At 37.5% G+C, this 27142-nt stretch overlaps 1 protein-coding gene across 1 annotated transcript; it reads right to left on the reverse strand.

Annotated features, from left to right (window-relative positions):
- Positions 1-2166: 2166 nt before the first annotated feature.
- LOC141661905 (pre-mRNA-processing-splicing factor 8A) lies at positions 2167-13438 on the reverse strand. The gene is made up of 19 exons (XM_074468926.1): positions 12925-13438; positions 11628-11751; positions 11435-11527; positions 10640-11030; positions 9717-10203; positions 8831-9621; positions 8627-8712; positions 8319-8501; positions 7905-8219; positions 7516-7820; positions 5286-7402; positions 5068-5174; positions 4667-4921; positions 4109-4582; positions 3837-3998; positions 3555-3752; positions 3193-3471; positions 2826-3068; positions 2167-2736 (listed from the first exon to the last, which is right to left on the reverse strand). The coding sequence occupies exons 1-19, from the start codon at positions 13230-13232 to the stop codon at positions 2542-2544; spliced, it is 7113 nt and encodes a 2370-aa protein (XP_074325027.1). The 5' UTR covers positions 13233-13438; the 3' UTR covers positions 2167-2541.
- Positions 13439-27142: the final 13704 nt, after the last annotated feature.

The raw sequence follows: 27142 nt of genomic DNA on the forward strand, positions 1-27142 counted from the left end.
ATATTAGATGGGCCTGTGATAATATATATAACAAATTATGAGTCATTAGTTTGTATATTTTCCACTTTATCCAACCATGCACTACCCTGTAATGCAAAGCATATATATGATCACCAAGACTGACTGATTTGTGAAAAATTATAGCATCATTGGTATAGCATAAATATATTGTAATGTTATAAGGATATGATAGAAAATATAATCCATGTTGAGTGAGTTATTAAATATCAATAAACCTAAAATTTTATTAATTTATTAACAAACAACTTCTTGAATAGTCATTTTAGAAAAGGTTTATATTTTTGTAGTGTCCGCTAAACCCAGACAAAATTAATTTCATAACTCATACCTAATGTTTCCTTAATGCGTGCCCTAGATTCGGATACGGTGTATACAAGGGGTATATATTTCATTACTTACTATTGTCGTGTAACCTAAATTAAAATCATCTGTGTTGCATAATTGTACCTAGTACATTCTCCTGTAAACCTAATTTCCCAAAGCAAAATTTTATACGTTTCAAAATAAGTTAAATTATTTAAGTTTAAGTAAAATTTTAAATTTATATGTAATCACCAAAATCATTGAGTTTTTGAAAGTAAAAAATATTTTTTATGTTATATTATTTAGAGACCACATTTTAAAAAATGTTAATTGTTCATTAAAAATGTTCAATCTACTATTTATTATTTCAAAAAAAATATATACTTGAACAAAAATTATGACTCTTTCATTTAGTTTGTATATGTTATATAGAGACATATTATTTAATATTTTGTAATATTTGATTTTATATGTAGCCTTGTGGCCTATATGATCACATTAAAAATATAACTCACTCCTTCAACTACTCTCTATTTTTATATTTGATGATTGATTTTTCTAACACGTCAAAGTGCTTTAATTGAATATTGAAAAATATTACTTATAAATTTTTTTCTTATTAATAAAAATATAAAATTTATGTTAAAATTTACAAAAAAAAACTTTTAAAAATAATTATTTTAAGTGAAAAACTGTGCTACAAATATTAAAAACAGAGTATGATGTAGAGGTGCATTAAATTTGATTAAATAAAAGATACAAGTTAATAAGTCGTCTTTATAACCAAATGCTTACAAAAATACAAAAACCCTGTAACCCAAGTGACATCAACACAAGTGACATCAGATTCATTTAAACTAATCATAATAATGAGTAAGAAATAGAATGCATAACTTTTTAGAATTTTTTATCACATTTAATTTTTTATTGTTTATTGTTTGTTGGACTTGCATTGCTGGATGAAATACATTCCTGCGGGTAAGTCTTGCAAGCTACCGGCTACCAACGATTAAAGGTCTTTCGAATTTCTTTTATGTTCATTGTGAATTTCAAAACCGAATGTCAGTAAGGTCCAGTCAAATTTACTAAATTTGACGACCGTCTTTAAATATGACTAAATTTATACCCGTAATTGTTTGACCGGACGGGAAATTTGGTTGACCATAAATTTAACTGATGACGATCATTTTAAGCTTTATTTAGACCATATGACCCAAACTGCTACTGATACAGAGTCGTATATGTTTTCTCTGTCTACATTCATCGTTATATTATCTTAGTTCTTACATGTCTACACTTTGTAACTAATTAGACGTGCTGCATTTTATCCAGCAATCTTCACCCCGTGAAACTTTACATATAATTCACATAAATGCAAACAGAACATGTTTTGGTCGATAGTAGTATAATACCATAATTGGCAAAAAAAAAGTATAATACCACAATTTGACCTCTGCGTCAAGGGCAGTATTGGCTACCTCGCCCTAAAATACACAATGCTAGACAAGGCATTTGAGATCTGTGTTGTTTAGTTGTGTACAGAATTGGCATACTCTTGCTTGAGCTTGCTAGTGGAAGAAAATCACTCGAGAATTGCTAAACTGGTGCTCACACACAAAAATTATACTCCTATGTGTTTGGAGCTGATGCAAATATAATATTAAAGCTGGAATTGAACTTGGTCTATGTATGTAACAAAGCCTATGTATCTAATAAAACAATAAATTCACAGTTGACTACTAAGATTTATAACTGATTAACATTTCGGACAGGGAACGGACGCACAGTTCAACCAGAGCAATGGGGAGATAATTTATTTACAAAATGTTAACTCATAACCCAGGAGACAAATACAGTACCTGTTGCATACTGCAGTTATAATAATAATTGGTTGATAACACAGTTAATTATGTAACATGACCATTATACGGATCCAACTATCCAAACATAAACCGAAATGAAGCCAGTGGAGCACTCAACACGCTTTTAAAACGGTGAATTACAGCAAGCCCGTATTTTAGTTGGTCAAAACGAAGTTGTGGCATCTCGAGAAAGTATACTACTGAACATACATCAACAATTTACATTCATCACGGCGTTTGGCCCTTCCTGGCCTTGACGATTCAAATCCTAGCTCCCTTCAAACGGCAATTACAAAACCTATGGATGTAAGCTGTTACCAAAAAGTATGTGTTACACAACTCCCGTACACTGTTTTTATGTAAATGTATCCTCACGGTCACCCACGGCAGTGATTTCGCCCTCCTCCATGTTGCTAAACTCCAAGAAATGTGTGGGTCTGTGATCCTCATGATAGTACTCGCGAGGAGTCCCCAGCTTAATTCCATACTTCATTATCTTTGTGTGCTTTACCCCCATGAAGTTGTAATTCCATGGACCATTATCGGGCACCTGTATATAATAAAATGGACTCAGAAACTAGAACGATAATAATTATCTTTCTTAAATGTACACCATACTAAGCATTTACTAAATCTTACCATGTAGAAACCAAGAAAACGGTCACTGAGAAGCATTTGGACCTTCTCATAGTGAGTAGGTAAATACCCATGAGGATTACTGCCAGTATCTTTATTCGCTCGCCCCCATTCGTAACCTGTTGGTGTAAGCTTATATGCAGTTAAAGAGCAGGAACCAGGAGTAAAGCTACAAGTCAGTATAATGCACTTCTCTCCATCCCATTGTTTGTTATTCTCCAGGATCTGGGCATGAGATGTGAGATCCTACGGAAGATAAAAAAGTACACACATTAGATGTGGTACTTCAAATGACAAAGAAATATCTAGAATTATATCAATATCCTTTTACTAATTTTATCAAAAACACATGCATCCAACAGATAGTTACCTGAGGCGATAACTGTGGAAGCTCGTTCGGCTGTGTGTGCATCCATCCCAATGGCTCCAGATCATTAAGGAATTCATGCTCAGGAAGAGCTGATGGAAGATGTACCTGCTGATGGGTCCCCCACTGTGGCGGCATGGCAATACACCGAATCTCCTTCACCTGAGGATTATCAGGAGGACTTACGCCATACAAATATCCTGCAATTTGCGTCCGCAGATCGGCAACGCATATGAACTTTTTCAATATATTTTTTGGCATTATATATGTGTAACCCGTTTCCTGCACCAAAATTACACAAACTATGAGCCTTGGATGGAAATTTTAACTTGGCATTATAACATAAGAAGGTAAAAGCATGATACCTTTATGTCCTCAGAATTAACGTATATATGATTCACTCGAAGATAAAGATTTGTTGCTGAAATTGCCCTAACACGCCAATCAGTTTTGGACCCGAATGCAGCCTGTTCGTAAGGACTTGTGGTAGTGACAATTAAAGAATCGCCATGGACATTTGTGGTCTTTGTAGTGACTGCTGTCAACTGACTTGCCTCTTTCGCCTGGAAGGTAAAATGTGTTTATGTTAATAAATAGTGACACATCATAGCATTTAGCAAATTGTGGAGGAAAAAGAAACAACTCACCTGTTTCTCAATCTCAGCTATCTGCTGCCGCTGTTGGGAGGGTGGAGTGATCTCAGCTCCAAGAATAATATCACGAATTTCAGATTGCGTCAGCGCTGAAGTGTTCACATTGTTCTTTTTGGCATAATCAGAGAGTATAAGGTCTCTCAGAGCAACCTCAACCTGCAATGTACAAAAAGAGCCAGAAAACAAGAAAAGTTAATTAATTACCTCTAATTTTCCCAAGGAAACTTAAATCATGCAGGTGCATAAAACAAAAACAAAATGTTTACCTTCATCCATTGATCATCTGAAAGGGAAGGCCAAATATGATGAGGTTCAGTGATAATAGTCTTATCAGGCTTTAGTAACATTTTTGCCTTCTCATTATTCACATGAAGGGCACGCAAGATCAGTATAAGCCTGGAAAATGCAGTATACGATGAAATACTCTTCAACCAATCATCATATATATTGAACAAAACCATCTGCGGCTCTGTAGCTTTCAGAATCAGATCACCAAACTTTTCGATCTTCAAGCATGCTTGGAAAGGAAGTTGCAGTTCACTTCCTTTAATGACAATATTAGGAAAATCTAGCAAGTGAACTTCAAGAGGATCCAACATTCCTTTACGTGTCACAATGATTTGTTTGGGCTGCTCTTCCACAGGCAAGGATCGCACAAGTGCAGCTACTTCCTCTGCTGTTTTCCACTTGGCTAGCTGACCAAGACGTTTCTGCCCCGCCCAAACACTAGTATGGATCACCTGCAAAAGTAGTAAATGTGAAGACCATGGTTTTTACATATGACAGTAGCTCTTCAGGATTCACATTACAAGATGGTAACATACCTTTAGAAAAAGCTGCCCCGTCCTTGGGTTGAATATGAATATGGCACCATTAATTGGTTTCGTAGTCAGATTTCCCTCAAATGTCTTGTGGATTGTGACACGATACACATTCGTGTCATCAACAAACCAAATAATTTGATTACTAAATATCTCCCCGTAATTCTGAGATGACAAATATGGCTCTGTAGGCTCTGAAGAATACAATTGCAACCCTTTCCTTATCCGCTCCCTCAGGACATACAAAGCTGGATTTGACTGCATAAGATAAACAAGATCATAGAATGTCAGGTTTGTTACATAAACTCAAAACTGGAATTAGAAACTGACATTTATTCCATATAGAATATAGATAGACAATCAGCAGCACATGTAAGGCAATTATAACTATGACAGATACACACCTTCATTATCTTATTCATGGCCTGAGCAAGAAGTGGTTTTGACCCGGGGAACCAATTCCCAAAAGCAGAATGCAAGTTGTAAGCAAGATCAAGGCCAATCATCACCCCTGTATCAGAAAGCAATAAGCTAAATTAGCATTACAGACAAAAACAAGCTTTTTTCAGGTAATTTGGATCATTGGAAATACATATTAAAACAGGTGGAGAAAGACACATACCAGTGGGAGATGGATATATAGACATATTATCTGTTGTGTAATCCATAAACTTTGCCCTAGTATAACGCTCAATATCATGAGAATCATAATCACCCCAACGGAGTTGCACATCTATCCAATATTTGTTGCTAGCTTTTTGATCAAACACATCCTTTGACTCGGCAACCAAACTGGGCTTTGACATTGGCCACCTATGAGCAGCAAATAAGAGGATATCGGCACAGGAGCTGTTCATTTTGTAACTTTTTCTTGGATGTATGGTCTCTTTTTGCACCGTCTCGATTTCTAGTGCATCCAACTCTTGATCCAAAACCTGGCAGAGATCCATAACAACACTCTCATGAATTTTTTGCCACAAATGGGCACGGAATATCTGAATAAGAGAAATCTTGAGTGTCGGAATTTTCCCATGCATGAATATTCCAGTCAAATCGAGCTGCACTTGAAAACCAACATACACATTGGCTCTATTGATGGTAGGCGACCACCAAAGGGTGAACCTACGGTTAGGAATTTGATTGAGACCAGATCTCTGAGCGTTTGTTAGCTTTTTATACTTCATCGACTCCTCAAAACCTGATGCCTTCTCCCAAAAAAGACCTTCCCAAGTTGGGAAGTATGTCCCTTTGAACAATGTATGTTCAAGGATTCCTTCTACACCACCAAGGGCTTGAATAACGTCAGTTCGGTAGTTGTTCAAGTTCCAAAGTTTACCATCGTGTCTCTGGTGTGTCCACCAAAATGGGTTCTGTTTAAGAACCTGATACTGCTTGAAATCTGTCCTAACTCTCCATCCCTTATCATAAGCCAGAGTGTGCCTATCCTTCTGAAACAAAGTATTGATACGAGGGATACCACGATCCCAAGAGTCCTCCAGATCCTCAAGAGTCAAACGCCTATTTTGTGACTGAGCTTCTTGTCTCTTCAGCGCATACTCTGCCCAAACACGTTGTGAGTCAATAAATTCACTCTCCCATGGCTGTATGTAACGGTAGAGATTTGGAATCAGCTGGTCTTCTTCATGACTCATTCCACTCCTGAAGTGGGTAACGCCAACATCTGTTTGCTGACTATAACGAAGATCACTCTGAGGAATCAATATGTGACCCATTGATAACATACCCAACCCTCCAATTTCTTTTGGTGTATAAAAAATAACTGGTGGGAATCGACTAGGCATTTTTGAGTTCAACCCAATTTTGATTCGAGTCTGGATTTTATTTTCACACTTGACCAGCAGATCTAATAATTCTTGCGTATGAACAGTTGCTTCACGGAAGTATGTCATAAGGCCTATCAAAGCGGTATTCCACTTGTTGACGATTTTCGTGAATGTTGTTGAACCTGATGACATAAGGATTTGCCTTACACGATTCTCGAAGATCTTCATATGTTCATCATCTACACGTAAGAAAGCAACAGCTGTACGTTCTTTCGTTTGTTCATTTTGCAAGTTCCAAACTCCATCACGAGTATTACTAAATGCTTCTTGAGTCATTCTAATCTTGGGAAGAATACGGACCTCAAATCCACACATGCTGAAAAGCAAATTGGGATTGTCCTTGCTATAGACAGAAACAAAACCATTTTCCCACTCCAGTGTGGTGATACTACGTGGAAGTCGATTTTTCATATCCCAGAAAACACTTCTCCCCAGATTGACATCATGCTTCATCAGCCTCATTCTTGCATCCCTTGGCCAGCACTTCTTATTGTTATACCCAACCATATTTTCATTGTTGGGATCGGGATGCTCAGTAAGATATCGCTGAATAAGGTCTCGAGCCTCTTCATGAGTAAACCTGAACAATATATGAACCTTGTCAATGTACCTTGAGTACAATCGTATCGGGTGTCTGGTTTCAACTTTAGAGTCCCAAAAAGTGATGAATTCATTGGGCATCTGAGGCGGTCCAGCGATTTCACTTGCACGGGTTAAACCAAGCAGCAAAAGATCGAGGACCAAACCATAATACTGAACAACAAAGGAGGCAAACTGAAGACCGCGAATAAGACCATAAGAGTTTGTGTGACTCATGTCCTTGTAGGACAGCACAACATTGTTTTTCGCAGTGACATAATCAGCAATATTATGGTCAAGAACCAATCTCAGAAGCCTGCATAAGTACAAAATATAGTCAAAGGGAGAATTTAGGCATTGGTATTTTACTTCAAGTATAGCAAAATTCAACAAAATTCAACATTTGGTAAACAACTAAACAACTGATACCTGTTTAACATGGTCAGATCTATCTTCTCGAAGAATTTCTCAAACTTGGTCTGAAGCATCACTACACATTGCCCATCACCAGTATCCCATATACCTTGTAAATTGTTTATTCCCTGACACCATTTGTAGACGAGCAGGGGTGGTGGCTCTGAATCTGCTGGTTTAATCCAATTAGGAAAGAGATGGCGCTTATCACCTTCGTACCACAGATACTGATCAAGATAAGCATCTGTAATCTTCTCCAAAGGTTCGATCTCATAAACCGGGATTAAGTAACTATACAGATCCATAAACTCAATTCCCACCTGTACACAGTTCAGTGCCAAAATTATACTTGTGAATTGAGAATATAGTCATTGCACCTAGTTATTAAGATTGTAGAAACATACCTCTTTAAAAGCACGCTGGGTAAGCAGATGGCGCTTTATCCTTGATAAAGCCTCATGTGGATTATCATAAGCCTGCTCAATCAGACCCAGCTCTTCCCTCTGCAGCTGATTCAACCTCACGGCCACACTGTAAGATTCTTTTAATCTTTCAAGGGCGAGGATAAGAAGCTTTGTGTCATGCTTATATGACAAAGGTGGGAACTGTATAGGTGAAAACTTTCTTGATTCCAACCAATGCACAGTAGTGGTGTATATAGCCACAGCTTCCTCTGGAGTGACATATGGCCCATCTTTCAAATAATTGTGTTGTCGTTCCTGTAAGGCACGCAGGTGTCAAAATTAATTTATAAAGATTGCAAGGTAATATCATCACATCACAACAATAGCCGCTATACATTGGCCCAGAAAACTTACCTGTTCTGCCTTGAGCCAAAGACGAGTCAACCTTCCCAAATTTTTCCTACAGACTGTCTTGTCAACAGTAGCCCCCCGCCTTATACGTTCACGGTTATAATGGGCAACATTTGTCCACCAATCAGCTTTTGACTTTACATACCGAAGAATCATGTTTTCAATTGGAACTGGCAATCCAGGTACCTAACAGGTTGCAGAGTGATAAAGATCAGGACAAACAGGCTATAGGTTAGATAAATGCACCTATTAAACAACATTAAAAATCAAAGGCTTTCCACAATATATAATCGAAGGCATTGTATATTTACCTTCCAAGGAATATTTGCCTTCCAGCAACGCCATGCTTCACTTAGATGCTGCAAAATGGTTCTTGCTTTGTTCTGCTTAATTCCCTCTGCATTTTGAACAATAAGGTATTTCAATGTTGGAAATACAAACATCTCAAACAAAGATAACAAATTATTGTCTTGCATTACTAAAAAAAGAAAAGTGAGGCACGAGGCTTTAATCACCTGGCATAGCATCAAGAACATCATGCATGACAGCAGCTCGAAGCTCCAAGTCAAAATGACTTTCAACTCTCTGCTTAGTAACTGTCTTTGCCACCCCTTTTGAATGACGCCCCTCAAATTGACGAGCAAGTAAATTTCCCAGCCATCGTTCCAGAAGAGGAACTATTCCACGAAGGAAGAACAACCACACCCTCCACATAGGTGCCCAAAAACCACATCCAGGTCCCTTCCCCACTGGCCCTGTATTGAATCGGTAATAGATTAAGTGCTTCAAATCTTTACACATCCTAATTTGTCGCATCAGCCTATACTTGTAACGATACATCCCAGTCAACTGGCCAACATGTGAGAATGTATACTGCAGGCCATCTGCCAACTGAAACGCATCAACATTCCCCAAGCGAAACTGGATATTGGCATCAACAACTAGCTTTGTCAAACGCAAGATCTCACGGCACAAATGAAAAGCATTACCAAACCGGGACTTCTTACGTTCTTTAGTTGTGAGAGTCTTCACAGGCTTCAAGTTAAAATTATAATCAAGATGAAGATAATTCAGATTCTTCCTGTGTATCAACAGATTTAGCATATTGTACCCTTGCTTACAAACTTGAAGCCCGGCTTCAGCCCAATCAAGCTGAGTGGTTTGAAAAAACTTTGTAGCTTGGAGCGACCTGAACAAGTGTTTCTTCTTCTGAGCTTTAGGTGGTCGATGATGTAGCTCATTTAAAACAAAACATTTCAACAACTTTTGATAGCTGACACGAACTTTAACAGGGTATGTCGGAGGGCTGCAAATGAATTAAAAAAATATTAAACAAATTAAGATCAGCTCTATGTAACACAACTATCTCTATAAAGTCCATAAAAGAAAAGAAAAAATTACCAGTGCTCCTTGAACCATTCTGATACCAGGGGTATATCTTCAGCACGACGCATACGACCGGACCTCATGTTAAAAGGGCGTGGGGCAAACAACAGTGAGATTCCAGCAGCAGTGGTGTCGGTGTAAATTGGGGTGCTTCTAAGCAGTGGTTCAACTCCCTCCGGCAAACAGAAATCATCATCATCCTCTTCAGAAATTTTCCTATCACGCTGGCGGTCCTTGTTTGTGGAGGTTATAGGGTGAATCAGTGGGTCAAAGTAGAACGCAGGTAAATCTGGATCCTCCGTTTTTATGTACATGATCATTGGGGTATGGTATATACAAAGCTTTACTTTCCTGGGCCTATTGTTATATAGATGAGGGAAAGCAATTCTGTACTCAGTCCTAAGTGGTGATCTAATAATAAGTTTGTTAATATCATTGAATTCATTCCAATCTTCATCCCCTTTCTCCATGTCACGGTATAAGGGTTCAAACTTAGGCCCACCTGTAATATAATAGCTTATTAGAAATATTTTCAGCCAAAAACATAATACTCGGAACAATTCTGATAACACAAGCAATAGGTAAAAATAAAAATAATACTGAAAGACATACAAAAACAAATTTAATAATATAACTGACAGCAGATGGCATCAGCAATTTTCAGGGAGGACAAGAACCAATGAAAATAGATTAGGCATACAATTCTATCATGGGAAAAATTAGCCCGCTAAATACACAGAAGGGGGACGGAAAACTGCTACCATTTTTTCTATGTTATATTTTACAGTTCAACAGCACCCTATCAAAACCTATATATCCTACTATTCGAATCCTTAAGCACTTTCATCACTTTACAAAAACAATTTGGTTAGTAAAATTAAAGTTTTAGAGTTACACTAAGACAGCTAATAAATAAGCAAATAGAAGTGTTAACATACCAGGAATGCACATATTGAGGGCTTTGGCTGTAAAGAACGACTCCATATCAAACAAGTAGAAGTAATTCCGATCAATCAAATCAGAAAGTAACTGCCCTGAAAGTCGATGGAGTGTAGCCATTATAGGAAGTGAAAGGTGCCATTTCCTGTAACTGGGGCCATTAATAAGCTTTGTTTTCACGAGAGGCTTGTGGTCATAAAACCATGTATGCACAGCGGAATCCTCTTCCTCATCCAACTCTAATTGGATAGGCTCCAGAGGGTCCACGTCGAGAAGATTATCAGCATAATCCAGCGGAGGCTCCTCATCATCAAAAGGAGGAAATCGCATTCTCTTGAAATGCCGACGATCCCGCTTCTCTCTTCTCATCATTATCCACATTGTACCCCACTATTAAATCCAATTCAAAGCAATCAGTAAGCATAAGTTGTGTCGAGATGATTAACCAAACAGACTATGAAAACAAAAAAACTGTGACAAGTGTATGAGATCTAGTATCACACTTGTTACTCGGACTCTTCATTATACCTTCGAGTACCGGTGTCAGATACTCAACATTTGGACATGGACACTCGGACTTTGACACTAATTTTAGGCCAAAAACGTGTATGTTTTTCGGAAAAAAAATCCTAGTCCGAAACTTGGACACGTATCCATGTTGAACAATTCTAGCCGAGTCCGAGTAACATACTATTACCTTCAAAATACAAACTATCTTCATCTAAAATCCCAATCATAATGAGCCAATGGATTATATATATTATAAAAAAAATAAGATGAGTTTCAGAACATACCTGAGCTAGATAAATCGGTTCAACCACCCACGGTATTTCGTTCACAAATGTGATAGCTCCAGTAATATGGTACAAAATCTTCACCTCACGCACCTACATTGCACATGACTTGAGACATTAGTTTCAGTAAAGTTGAGCAGTTAAACTCTGATAGGAGAACTAAATAACTTCGAGAGTTAGGCTGGGTTAATACCTGCTCCCAAGGCATTGGCATATTTTCCAGAAGCTTGTAGACTGCATGAGGAACAAACTTAAGAGCTCCAAGATACACACGTTTGTCATGCCGATATTTTTTAGATGACATGTCACCATGATCTCTGCATGGAACCAACAATTAGTATACACAAGTTGTAAAAGGATGTGCAAAAAAATTTCAAGGCAAATTGTACAAGTTTGTAAAGTGTAAACATGATTCTCAGAGTAGATCGACAATTGAGTAGAGTTATAGTGAAACTTGATGGATAACAAGCCCTGGAAGGATGAATCATTTTATAGTTTGATAGAACAGATAAAGGTTTGACTCATTTAAAATATATGCAACCCACACAAGTAAAAACGCATAAAACAGAATGACAGATATTTGTGGGCATACATACATTATAGAAGCTAGCCCGCAGATCTGACAATCATTATTACTGTTATTAGAAGTTTTGAGCTGAACAAATTTGACATAATTTACCAAGAGGAAACGTGGGCTATGGCATTAGGCCAAATTTAGTGTATTTGAGAGTGAAGAACAGTGCTAGGATGGGTCAAACTTTAAATCCTTGTCATCCTATCATTTAACTATACAGGTTTAACGCATCACAAGCAAGATGTGATGCAATTTCAGACAACAATCAGAAACACTACTATTCATAATTTCGGGTGATACGCATAAACACTACTATTCATAGGGAACAATTAAATTTTAAATTCATTGCTCAGCTCTATCTAAAACTGATAGGCTGATACCAAGAAGCCCATAAATGCATCTCCGTCTGATTCTCTAAAAAAGAAGATAATGAAAATAATGATCCTCCATAACACCTAAGTCCAATTCCTAAATTTCTTCCCCTAGAGTTGATTCCCTTTGGGCCTTATTGCTTAATTATTTCAATGTCTAATATGTGTACCAATTGAACCATATCATTAACTAGAAATAAACTCAATCAGATACGTTAACTAAAATAAACTCTATCAGATACATACCGCTACACAGAATTACCCAAACTTACTTCATAATTAAAAAATTACATCTCATTTATGCCTAAACACGCAAATATGCACAACTTATCACATTAATCTATATCAACCTAATAAATAAATCTAAACAGTCCATTCATGCTTCAAAACACTTGAACAAACAAATACAACCTAAAATCTCCACGATTAACATATAAAAAACCTCATACACATAAACTGATAACAAACAATACAAATATCGCCACAATTAAACATAAACAAAACAAATATCAGCAACATTAAACAACGAAACACGAAAAACTCACCGAATAATCTTCCTAACATGCTCGGGAGGCAAATCCTCCTTCTGCGGCTCAACGAACCCAAACTTGCGCTTATCTCCATACCTCTTGGAGTTCAACTGCATCCACTTCCTCGCCTTCTCTTCTAACCTAGCTTCAGCTTCTTCCGGCGTCGGAAGCACAGTATACGACGGTTGCGCCGCCGGCGGAGGCGGTATAGGACCGCCAGCTCCGCCGGTTCCCGGAGGAAGTATCGCTCCACCGCCACCTGTTCCCGGCGGCGCAAGAAGACCGCCGCTGTTCCACATATCTTGTCCAGTATTGTTCCACATAGTTCTAGAAGAATCTAAAACCCTAGAACATCAGATCTCGTGGATAATACGAACACGGATGCTCGTAATTGTATGTATATGCTTTCGATTTGTAAGTATCGATTTGTTTTAGTCGCTACTCACTGGCTAGGGTTTTGAAGAGAGGTTCTGAATATTTTTATTTAAATTGGCGAGAGAGAGAGAGAGGGAGGGAGAGAGATGAGAAGTGATTGGCTTGGTGGGAGATTAAAATAAAACAATAAAAATCAGGGGTTGAATGACCGACTTTTCTGTTGGGCCTTGATGTGATTATTTGTAACTCGTGTTGGGCTGCCTTTACCGTTAGAGCCTACAACGAGCATAACCCATGATCAAACTTAAAATCTTTATTTTCATCGATAAAATACACCAACATGAGAATAAACCGTGTGAACCAAGGTAATAAGTGACAAGTTTTGGCTCAGGAGACATAATCATAAATTCTCCTCCCGTGGGATTCGAACTTGTGATGAAGAGTATAATTTGTTCCTATATTTGATAATTATTAAAACAAAATTTATTTATGAGAATCGAATTCGAGCTTACTCATCTACATATACATCTTTATACCACTGTGTTATATAATCACATGTGTTGTTAATCATACATATAATATGTAGTGTCGTAAATAATAAGACAATTTAATTTTCACTTAACCCCTAGTTATGAAATTATTTGAATAATTAATTTTAGGTAATTAAAGCTAGATGATTATTCATAAATATTATAAAAGAGTAATTTTAGAGATTTAAAAAAAAAACTCAAAACTTTCCCAGAAAGGGAGGTGCTGGTTTGTGAATGGTTGATTGTTCATCTGTAATGAACCACGCGGTGTTAATATGAGTCTTGCTAATTAAAACATGTTATGTGTATTTTGGGAGTTATTTTTGTACGTCATACACTACGCATTATAAAAATATCAAATACTCTCATGCCAAATAGATAATATTATAGTCTTGTTTTGTCATACGCTAAATTCCTACCCATCACATAGAGAGAACATATCATGTAGTATTAAATATTTACCGGCATGTCGATAATAATATAGTTACATTTTTATGGGCTTCTTTTACTTAAAATTTGCTATGTTGTGTCAAATTTTTGCCAGCAAGTCGATATTTATATAGTTACGAAACTTTAAATACGAAAAAATAAGGTAATTAGGAGTATATTAGCTTTCACTAACTTAAATTTCAAGATATCTCTAATATAAACTGAAATTAACCAGAAAAATTATGTAATATACTAAAATACATCACCATTATCCCATTATCATTTATGTTAATATTTTATTTATGAATTGTTGAGAAATTTTAATAATGTGAAATGAAAAATTTACCCTCATGTATTATTAAAATATTTTTAATGTGTAATATCACAAATATAATGTTTACTTATGTCAATAAAAAATTGTCTAAATAGTGTAAGTTTACTATTAAAATAATAATATTATTTAAAATTGAACATGTAAAGGTAGCTATTTTACGAATAAGATAAGTATATTAACATGTGATATTTATTTTAATTAGTAATGTAATATTTTTTTGTGTTATCGTTATATTTACATTCACAAAAATATATGTAGGAATGATTGATAAAATCTTATAATCAAGTATGTACTTACGTTAAAAATTTAAATAAAAATAGTTTTTCAAGTTTATTCTAAAATTGATATTATATATATTAATTACAAATGTAAGATATGAAAATTAATAACTAATGATCACGTATACACTTATACTGAATAATAAATTTATAAAATGTGTTTGTTCAATATTGATACCATATATTTGTTCAGTACTCTTTAGATTATTTGTTAAGTATTCCTTATGTTAAAATCAGTATTACATAACACGTGAACATTATATCGACTAAATAATTTAAAAATAATATTTTACGTACATGCACGTGCAAATACGACATTATCTTTACTAATTGTAAAGGGATTTATGTTAATTACGTATTTTGGTTCATTGGTCAATTAGAAAGTAACAAAATAAATTATGTTATGACATTAAGAATGATCGACTGAATTTGAAATTCTTTTGATTATGATAAAAATTAGGTGGATTATACCAAATTTTAATTGATAAATTTCTGACATTGACAATTGTCTAGCATCACATAAAACTTTGACTTTGCTCAAAAAATAAAAAATTAGGTACATTGGATCAAGGTTAGTTGATATATTATGACATTTAGAATGACATAATATCAACCTAAATGACAATATTTCAAAATCTAACATTTTTTTCTTAAAAATTAACTTATATAAACATTCGTGTAAGTTTTAATTTGTTCAATAATACGATGAAGTTTTTTTAGGACTTTGTTAAATATTACGACTATAAGTTTTTACGACTTTACTTATGCATTTTTAAAATTTTTAAATTGGGCGTGGTACTTACAAGTTGGTAGTAATTTTAACAATGAAAAAGTTCATTAACTCATAGTTTATTTCATCATATTTCAAAAAAAAATTCCTCAGCTATGCAGTTCACCGTATGCATTGATTTTTAGTATACTTCTCCTAAACACAATGAGCGCATTATAAGAAATAATTTAAAACATTTTTTTTGAACGTACATCAACTATAATACTTGCATTCATTCTGAAAATATAATTGAAATGACAAAAAGAAGAAAATGTATAATTTGCTTATTAAGCTCTACTAGCATATTAACAATGTTGTGTAGTTTAATAACGTCTTACATATAAATCAAACGCATTGATAATTAATTGATTGTATTTGATATACATGTGATATTGCACAATATTTACCAATAAAAAAATAATTAAAAATGCTATAATTACATAATATAAAAAAAACTAAAAAATGAGTTGTGTCTTGCACGAGTTATTATACTAGTTGTTATTAGTTAACTATCATCATTGGGTTGAAATTTATTGTTCTATATTGATGATTGTTTTATAAATCCTAAGTAAAAACATATATATTGTTGTGTACGCTATATTCCTTATTATATACGATCAAACATGCATAAAAACATATTTTAATTTTTTTAGCAATACATATCTTACTTGCACGAGTTTGTAAGTTGAGTTGTTTATCAACAAAAATCTATTTCTGAGTTGTTTGTAAGCAACTCGTCAAAAGTGTCCATGAACAATTTTGAATGCACATAAAAAAAATTGAACTTGATAAAATTCCAGTTTAATTTCGAATTCAATGAATTTTAGAACGAGTTGAAAGATGAAAATTTTAAAATTTGGATGGTTTCAGTTATTTAAGGTCCTGCTTAAAATTGTTAAAGAACCAGTCAAAGACCCTTTGTTGTGCATGACATGCTTGTACATGACTAGACGAAGTCACCTTGACAATCCTAAGGATAAGTTGTATAATAATCTCATTGTATTCTGTAATTGTATTTCTTGAGTATGTAAAAATGCTAAGTAGATTAGATCGGGAAATTTTTCTATGAACAACCATCAAGTTAAGGAATAGACTCCGGAAGAAGATCAATCATGATCATGCCTCAGAGAGAAGTGTAGAATTTTGAAATTGAATAATGTTGTTATAGGAAAAATATTTTAGGTCAGATATCGACAAGTCACATATCAAGGAATATAGAAAAGTATGTCAAGAATTCTAAAATGTCTAGTAGATAAGTCCAAAAATATATCGACAAGTCAATCTATATGTAGAGAATTGGAGATATCGGCAAGTCAAAAGTTTAGGTAGAGAACTGGAGATATCAAAAAGTCAAAAGTTCATGGAGAGAAATGGAGGTGTCGGCAAGTCAAAAGTTTATGTAGAGAACTTGAGATATCGACAAGTCAAAATCTTATGCAGAGAACTGGAGATATCGACAAGTCAAAAAACTTATAGAAAACTGGAGACCTCGACAAGTCAAAAACCTATGCAAAGAACTAAAGATATCGATAAGCCATTTTTTTTATCGATATGTGACATCTCTACACAATAAAAGAGATCTCGAGAAACAGCTTCAGAATTCAGAATGCAAACAACTTGAAGATCCAAGATTATCAGTCAACAAACAATTATATCACTGAACTGGAAAGTCTACAAATGCAGCTTGAAGAATACAAGATTAAGGGTCAAGATGAAATGGATAAAGAAGGGTCACAGACCTAGTACATTATGCACATATATGTTGCACCAGAAATAGAAACAGACAAATGAGTTTTAGAAAATGCGTTAGTCTATTTTAGTGCAAGTTCTGTAAACCGTGCATGTTGATCTATAAAACATAGCACAAGTCCTTTGTTTTAGTTGTAACAAACATATCTAGAAAATCTTGTAATTCTCTCAAGAGAAGTAGCTGAGTTCTTATTTTTCAACAACATAGATTTGTAGCAAGACAAATTTGATTTAATACAAATCAAGTGAGTTTTTGATAAATTGCTTGTGTGTTTACATTTAATCTTTTATCACTACAAACCCATTTAGCTGTTAGTTCCACAACCCACAAACACTCACACTTTATAAGAAAATAAGAAAATACATTCACCCCCTATGTGTTGCACCTTATACCTAACACCCTTTCACTCACCCTCGCTGGAGAGCCCATTTATGGGTCGAATAGTTGAACACGTATGAGATATTAATTGCCTTTAGTGTCCATAATAAATGGTGAGAATGTTGGGGGTGGTTGAGAATCGAACCTTAGTCCTCTCGCCAACATAACCTCTCTAATACCATGTTAAGAAATCAGTCGCTCTAAAATCTTAAGGTGTTAGAAGAATGCACTTTACAAGATTTTACATTAATATTATAACAAAAATAAATCGAATTAATCTATTTTACTCCTAAATTCACATTTTTCGGATTAAATTGGTACTGAGTATGATTTTGAATTTGTATGTCCTTGGAACCAGGGGTGAGTAAAAAATCGAATTAAAATTGAAGCCGAACCGAAACCGGCCAAAACTGGCATGAACCGAGCCGAGTAAAATAGATCCAAAACCGAAATTGAAAAGTAAAAAGCCGAACCGATTTGAATGATTCGGTTCTGGTTATATGTTATAAACGAACCGGAAAAATCGAACCGAACCGATTATAAATACTAATACCTATAACCAACCGAAAAAACCGACCAGACCGATTATAAATATTAGTATATAAATAATATTGATTTTATGTAATTTACATAAATTTTATACATTTGTTTTTTTCTCCAATAATGTTATTTTATGTAATTATAAGTTATTTAACTTATTTTAATATTTAAATATGTATCTTTTTACATTTCATTTAACGTGTTTCCCATCTAGTTTGGTAAGACATTATTGTTAAGTTTCGGTATATTATACTAATAGTAATTGTTATGCTAAAAAATTGGTATAAACAATATTCAGATTAAGATTGATAGAACGGTTAAAATTGAGGAAGAAATGCCTAAAATTACGGAACAGATAAGGTAACTTGCCTTGCGGAAGGAAAGTAGGCGCGCCCTGTGGTTTGATGGTTGGAGTTGATGTTGCTTGACCCCATACATAAACGGGCGTGCCCTCAGCGTAGGGGGAAGGCGCGCCCAGTTACTAAGGAAAGGTGGGAATTTCCTGATAGAATTTCCTCCTATGATAAGCTTTAGGGCGTGCCCTAAAGGAACAAAAGACCTTGTGAAGACTTCAACATAATTACTTGGACGGGCTCTGTGGAAGATTCAAGGAAGATGGAGATTATTATTACTAACCTATTTGATGCAGGTACTCTATTGAAGAACTCCTTGTTGTAGCATATCTACAGGAAAGGCGGTATTCGTGGTCAGAGACCTCCAGGGGTATGCCTGGACTGAAGGCCTCCTCCTGTAGTCAATGGGTGTCCTCATTGGGGATGTGGAGTGAAATCTGGTGTGTGCTTTGGGAGCGCTGTCTCTGTAGTCAACGGGTGTCCTCGTTGGGAGACTTCAGAGTATCCTGCACTTTGCACCCAAAAGCTTGGGATCACTTATCCTACAATCTGGTAGGGGCTCCTTATCGGGGGGACAACGATGCGTCCAATATTTGGGGTGAACCACGGCTATACTTGCGTCTGCGGATTAGAGAAACAGCTGGTAGTGGGGGTTTATCCTTGGCCAGGGAGATGCCTCATCCGTGAAGTCTCGAAGCCGCGGACGAGCCTTGGGCCTTTGTGGTTGGGCCTCATCGACGGACATTCCTAAAGCTAGTAGAAGACGGTTTCCAGTGGGGTTCCTACTGGGCCTCGGGATAAGAAATCTAAGCCCATTAGGTTTCTTGTTCCCCAAGAACTACGGGGGCTTGATTCCCTATAAATAAGGATACGTAGGCAAATTGTAAGGGGTCAGAAGCGAGAGTGCAAAGGAGCCACCACTAACCATAAGCAATCTCAGCCCCCAATAATCACCACCATCAAACACTCTTCATCTTTTCCGATGAATACTGTTCATCGGATCCGCCGGTTATTGTTCACGTTTCCGACGAAGAACTGCCATCACAGATCTTGTTTCCGGCTATGAACCTTAAGTTTTGTTGCTCCCAAATTCCTCCATCAACAAATTGGTGCTAGAAGGAGGGCTAATCAAGATCTGCATCTGGGAGGAAGGATGTCTCAATATCGTGATGGAAGTTTTTATGATGGAAGTTCTGAGGAAGATTCTGATCACGGCTATGAACATGAAACCTACGTTCCGCCAATGACTGATCGTTTTACGTCGGACGTTGGGGGACAGCCGTCGGTGCTCATCACCAACGCTGACTTGTTGGAACAACTGTATCGCATGGGCGATGCTTTGAATGGTTTCGATTCAAGGTTGAGCATCGTGGAGCGACGCAAGACCATGAGGGGTCTTCGCCGCAGCCGTGCAACTCATGCACCTGAAAAAGCACCCATGACTAATAGGGATGCCTCAGCCGGCCACGGCCTCCCCGGAGGAGGGCGTGTGTCGATAACCCCGCGGCGCCTGGACTATTCTAATGACACGTCCCCAATCATCGAGCTAGTGGAAGAAGATGCTGATGGTCGGGAAATTCTGCGGGCGGATAACCAGGGAGCCACCCATCCGTACCGGTCTGGACGTAGCCTCGAGGAACGCCGACAGGCGGAGTCGATGCCGGAGAATCAACAACGGGGCTTCGCAGCTTTGAAGGATCGCTTGGGGATCCACTTGGGCGATGATAATTTAAGAATGTTGTTGCTTGAATGGCAGAAAGAAGCTGATCGTGGAGATGTGACGCCCCATGATATAACGCGTGTGCCCCTGAATTCCCAGGAAAATCGGGAGCGGCACCGCGATCATGAGAGAGCTCCTCCCCGCAGATCGCTGGATCGATATGGTCGTGGGTATGGAAACGATTGTTGGAGAAGGCCTCAATGGAGGGGAAGAGGTGGGGGCCGAGGTAGATATTTAGATGGATACCATCGCGACAATTACCGCGGTCACCCTGATTCCCGCTAGCATAACCGAGCAGACAACTATAACTATGCGGAACATGATGATCACAGAGATGTGGAAAACTATGATCGCGGTACGGCTTGAGGCCACGGCCAGGGTCAAGAAGAAAATCAAGGTCAAAACCCCGAAGTAATTGTGATACCCGAAGATGCCCATAAAATGAACCAGCAGCAAGCCCCTCCAAGGGGGAATCAAGTAGAGGTACCACCATTACAACCCCAAGGTCTGCAGCCTCAAATGCAGACCATTCCAGGTGTGGGAACTTTCAATGTGGGAGATCTAAAAAGGTTACTTAACCACCTGGAAGGCAGAGTGACGGCCACAGCTGAAATCCCTTCCCCATTCTCGATGGCGGTAAGAGAGGTACAGTTGCCGGCCGGGTATCGCAACACTACTAGCGATCTCCGCTTCCACGGAAACTCGGATCCGGTGGAATTCCTGGGTCGTTTTAATATAGAGATGAATGTGTACCAAGTCCCGGACTTGGCTCGATACCGTCTCTTGGCGGCACCTTTAGAGAAAGTACCCAGCAGTGGTTTCAAAATTTCGGGCCAGGAGTGATCACTTCCTGGGATCAGATGAAAACTCTGTCTTTAACCAAATTCCAAGTTGCGGTAAGATACGCGCCCTCTGTCACAACTCTTGCCAATGTTAGGCAAAGGGAAAATGAAAGCTTGACATCGTACTTCAAAAGGTTCAAAGCTGAATCTACCAGCGTGAGGGGAGCATCAGATGAAGCCCTGAAAAGCTTCTTAATCGCAGGATTAAGGGTTGGCTCGAATTTTTGGAAGCACTTACAAGGGAAAGACCCGGCTACTCTAGCAGATGTCTTTGCTTTGGCAGAATCATTTAAAGCTATAGAATAATCTTTGGCAGAGGTGCAATCGACTTCACAGGCAAGTTAGAGAAATAAAGCAAGGAAGAGAGATAGGTCTCCAAGCCCAAGGTACAGAAGAAGCAGTCGAAGCCCAGATCGGGTGAATACCGCAATCACGAGGAGGGGATGGAGTCCTCCCTCAAACTATGACTACAGAACAAGCCGGTACACGCCTTTGGTCGCATCTATCGAGCATATCTTCGAAGTAAACAAAAATAGAGGGCTATTCAGAAAACCTGAAGCTTTATCATCATGGCAAAGCAAAGACAAGAAAAAGTATTGCGAATACCATGAATCATCTGGACATAACACGTATGAGTGTCGACATTTAAAAGATGAAATAGAAGCGTTTATCAAGGAAGGATACCTTGGTGAATGGGTAGTCAAGGAAGTAAGGAAGCACAAGGATGACAAAATAAAGGAAGAAGAAAGGCAAGCCCCGCGCGGGTCAAATAATGATACTCTGGAGGAAAATAAATTTGTCAGGGATGGCAGCATCCGAACAATCTACGGGGGAGATCCTGAGATAGAATGTAGTAACCGAGCCTTGGCAAGATACGCTAGGGAAGCTCGATTCAGGCCTCTCACGGACATTCATAGGGTGGAAACTCGACCGCCCAAAGTGTTTAAGGGCGAGTCCATGGATATTACCTTCAGAGAAGCAGATGCCCGATGGGTACATCATCCCCACAATGATGCACTGGTTATTTCCATCCAGATCGGAACCAAAAATGTCCATAGGGCCTTCGTGGATAATGGAAGCTCGGCAAATATCCTCTATTATAGCACCTTTAAGAAGATGGGGCTACCTGATCGGGATATGTCGGGGGAAGATTCGTGGCTCTATGGCTTTTCTGGCACAGGAGTTAGAGTCATGGGATCGATTCGGCTGCCATGTACTTTGGGGGAAAGCCCGTTATCGGTAACAAAGATGCTCGAGTTTAAGGTCCTGAATCAGGAATCGTCCCACAACGTGTTGCCGGGACGAGCTTTTCTGCGGGATATGAGGGTTATTACTTCAATCCACCACCTAACCATCAAATTTCCAATGCCAAATGGAGTGGGGAGTATAAAGGGTTCTCAGTATGACTCTCGGGAGTGCTACATGCAAGCTATGAGAGGCTTTAGAAGAGACTCCTACGCCGAAGATACATCAGAAGACGATCAAGAAAAGAGCATTGAGCAACCGATCGAGGAAATCCGAGTCCACTATTATGTCGAGCAAGAAGACGAGCGTCCCTCTGGGCTGCCCCCAACAGCGTTGTTCTTGGAAGACACAATCAGAATTGAGATGTTGGAAGAAGAGGAGGCATCGAACACCATAGCCCAAGCAGATTTCAATGGGGAACGGTTAGAAGGAAGATTCGACGTCTTGCAAAGCCTCGAACAGGATGAGCGTGAGGTAGATGCCCTTCTTCCTGAAGGAGCGCCCTTACTTAGCAAAACATATCAAGGAAGTTGATGCCCCTGCTATGCAGGGCGCGCCTTCTAAAGAAGTCGACGCTCCTCCTAAAGGGGATGCGCCTTCTCTACAGGACAATGAAATCCATGATTCGCCCGACCTGGATCCCTAGATACCGATGCCAACGGAGAAGATGGGGCCAGCAGAAGATATAATTGAAATCCCTGTCGATGAAAAAGATCCGAGCAAAGTTTTGAGAATAGGATCTCAGTTGGCACCAGGGTTGAAGGAGGGTCTTTCAATATTTCTCTTGGTGAACCTTGATGTATTTGCATGGAGCCATTCTGATATGGTAGGAATTGATCCAGAGGTAATGTACCGTCGCTTGAATATCAATCACAAGCATAAAGGAGTTCGACAAAAACGCAGGGCCGTAAGCGGAGAGAGAGCCATAGCCCTAGCAGAGGAAGTAGAGAGACTCCTGGTCTGATCAACGCCGGTGCCACTTATCAAAGGTTGGTAAACAAAATGTTCAAGAAGCAGATTGGGAAGATGATGGAAGTATATGTGGATGATATGCTCGTAAAGTCTAAAAGGGCGTAAGACCACATCGCCGACTTAGCTGAGATGTTCCATATTCTGAGAAATACAAGATGAAGCTAAACCCGCATAAGTGTGTGTTCGGTGTGGAATCAGGGAAATTCCTGGGATTCATGGTCAACCACCGGGGGATTGAGGCTAACCCGGCAAAAATCAAAGCTCTGCTAAGACATGAAATCTCCCACCAGCGTCAAACAAGTACAGAGCCTGACAGGAAGGATTGCGGCCCTAAATCGATTTGTCTAAAAGTCATCAGATAGGTGCAGAGAATTCTTCAAGGCAATCAAAGGAAGGGGGAAGTATTTTCTGTGGACCCCTGAGTGTGAAGAGGCTTTTCTGAAAATCAAAGATCAGTTAGGAAATCCTCCGATGTTGGCCAAGCCAGAAGACGGAAAAACATTGATTCTTTACTTGGCGGTATCTGAATACTCCGTCAGCGCGGTGTTGGTAAAGGAAGAAGCAAGCCACCAGTGGCCCGTATACTATGTGAGCAAAAGGTTGTTGGATGCGGAAACCAGGTATACCAACATGGAAAAACTGGTGTACGCTCTTATTCTTGCGACACGAAAGTTAAGACCATACTTTCAGGCTCACCAAATAGAAGTTCGCACCGCTTATCCGCTTCGACATATTCTACATAAACCCGAATCGTCAGGGAGAATGTTAAAATGTGCAGTAGAGCTAGGACAATTCGATTTGGAGTATTGTTAGTGTATACTGAAAATATTTATTTGAAGTATATACATTTATTTCCGGCCAGTTTAATTGAGAATCATTTGAATGTTTACATGTTGTCTAATATTATATATTGTGAACAATCTAGTATCAAATGGGATACAGAATATTAGATTGTTAAATACGGTTATATAATATAATAAGGTTCACAGCACATGTGGTGTCGGACAATCCACTGGTATGGCTGTAGTATTATTTAGATTAGTTTATATTGACTAATAAATAATACTAGTATACTTTGTGTATATTGAACATGATTAAATTTAGAATTGTTCCCTTAATACTGATTAAGAAGGAGAATTAAGATTCTATGTTATTATTAATGCTTAGGTTCTTAATCCAGAAATAATAATTGACACGTGTATATTATTTACATGCTTTGATTTATAAATGAAGTAATTCTTTTGAATTATATCATTATATTATGGGTGATGGAATTATATACATGCTGGATATTATTTATTGAAGGAATCCATGTCCTGATAATATTCGGGTTAATGATGTCCCCTTGAAAGCTCAAAAAGATTTAATTATGTGAAACCCTGCAGGTGGAATTTATTCTGGCATAATTAAGTAAAGGTTGAGTGGATGATCAAGGATAAAAGATATTAATTAAATAAATTATCAGTAATTTATTTAATTAATGGACATGTGATATTTTAAACATGGGGAATTTAATAAGCAAATAATACTGGAACCGAATTAATTAAATTGCGGTATTAGGAAAGGTAGTGCAAATATTAATTCTTTAGTGGATTGAATTAATATTTAATTACATTGGGCTAGGCTCAAGATGTAATTAGAAGGCCCAACCTAATTATCCATGGTCCCTATTGTAGCCAATATATATTCTTATTCTCTTCTTGCTTGGTAGTGTGTGAAAACATATTGTAGCCACCAAGGAGCAAGAAGAAAGGATAACTTGAGAAGACGGAGGCCACACTTCGCTCAAGGGAATTCGGGAATACAATAGAAGAGCGTGGAATCAACCGTTAACAAGGTGATTTTCTTTTCGTAATCTTTATCATAAAACGTAGTAGCACCTCAAGTACGTGGTTCCCAACAATTGGTATCAAGAGCCTGGTAATGGGTTCTGCGTTTTATGATATAATGTCCATGTCGTAATTATATATGCGTGTATATAGTGTTTTGCTTGTATTGGTTTTGATGCAGGTTGTTAATCCACTATTATGGCCATGTATATTTTAATTATGTGTTTGGATCCCACGTGGTTTAATCGTGGTTAATTTTTGTTTTGGTTTCCACGTGGTTTAATCGTGGTTGTAATTCACACGAGGGTTGATCGTGTTAGAATAGATTTTACAAAATTAGTTTTGTATTAGATCTATTTTTTTGTAATTGTTCCGGGTATTTTGTAATTATTATGTGCGATCGGAAGTCAATTCCGGTGGTTTTTTGTTCCGATGTGCAATTACCAAGGGGCTGATGTTGGTGTTTGGATCGAACAAACCAAAACAAAACTCAACATAAAAGGAACTGGCGGCTGGCGCGTGCAAAATCTGGAGAAACAGGGGTAACGCAGGCCGTACCTGCGCAACACACCCAGATTGGCTGTAACGCAGGTCTGGCATGCACAACATGTGTTGGCGGCAGAAATCTTTTTCTCGAGAGCTGGATTTTTTTTTCAAAGGGCCATAATAGTGGAAAATTTATTTTAATTTTTTCCATTAATTTTTTATTTATTGCTTTAAATTTATTGATTATGTGTGTCGTTAATTATGTGTGTAATTCCTTTAAAATTGCATGTTTAACATAATTAGGACAACATGGACATAAATTTTATTTATTGTTTTAATTAAATGTTATATGTTATTAAAATTATGTATGTATTTTGAATGCATGATTAGACATAATTGTAACGACATAGGGCCCCATTTAATTTTAAAATTCCTCATTTTTAAAAAATTCTAAGTGGGAGAGGGAATTAATATGATATTAAATCCCATGGTCTCCATTATTGGTTTTATGTAATTTAACATAAAGACGAATATAAATTATATATACGTCACCCATCATGGCATGTAATTTATGGTGTCTAGAATGTTATAGAAATTACTGGAACAAACTTTTTAAATTAATAAATTTTAAAAAAGAATAAATACGAATTTTCTTTATTTCTGATATGGGGCGATTTTGTCAAATACGGGTTCATCGAACTTGTAAGGCTGTGGGTATTAAGCAAGACCGATGTGACTCCTCCACTACCTGAAAATCAAACCATTGATGAATATTGAATTGAAGTATTCTATTCAAGGTAAAATTACGAATATTGGAAGGTATACACGCCACCCATCGTGGCGTACAAAGTTCCATAGATTTCGAATAATTTAAGATTTGATGATGGTATACACTTAGCTATGAAAAATAATATAGTCCACCCCAACGTGACATATTGTTTAGTAATAGGACCGAAGTAACATTTAAACAAAATTAGGTGGTATACATGTCACACATCGTGGCGTCCCAGAAACTTATGGTGTTTAGATGTTAGTGCATTTAATTTTAATAATTGTTAGAGGAATCAATAGCTCTTAATAATTAATGCACCCTTATGTGATGTTTTATGCATGATTCTCAGGATAAAATGGGCTGTAATCCACTATTCACCATACTTAAGGATAACAAACATACCGGACCTAACTATATTGAATGGAAGCGAAATTTGGGCATTGTGTTGACTGCTGAGGAGTACAAGTTTTGCACTTATGAACCCAAGCCTGAACAGCCTGCTGCTGATGCTCCTGAAGATGAGAAAGAGTATTATAAACGGTGGATTAAGGCTGATGAGATGTCGTGATGTTACATTCTGGCAGCAATGTCGGGTGTTTTGCAGCATCAGCATTAGTCTATGGCCACTGCT

Source organism: Apium graveolens, chromosome 5 (assembly GCF_009905375.1).
Source record: "Apium graveolens cultivar Ventura chromosome 5, ASM990537v1, whole genome shotgun sequence".
Classification (NCBI taxonomy): domain Eukaryota; kingdom Viridiplantae; phylum Streptophyta; class Magnoliopsida; order Apiales; family Apiaceae; genus Apium; species Apium graveolens.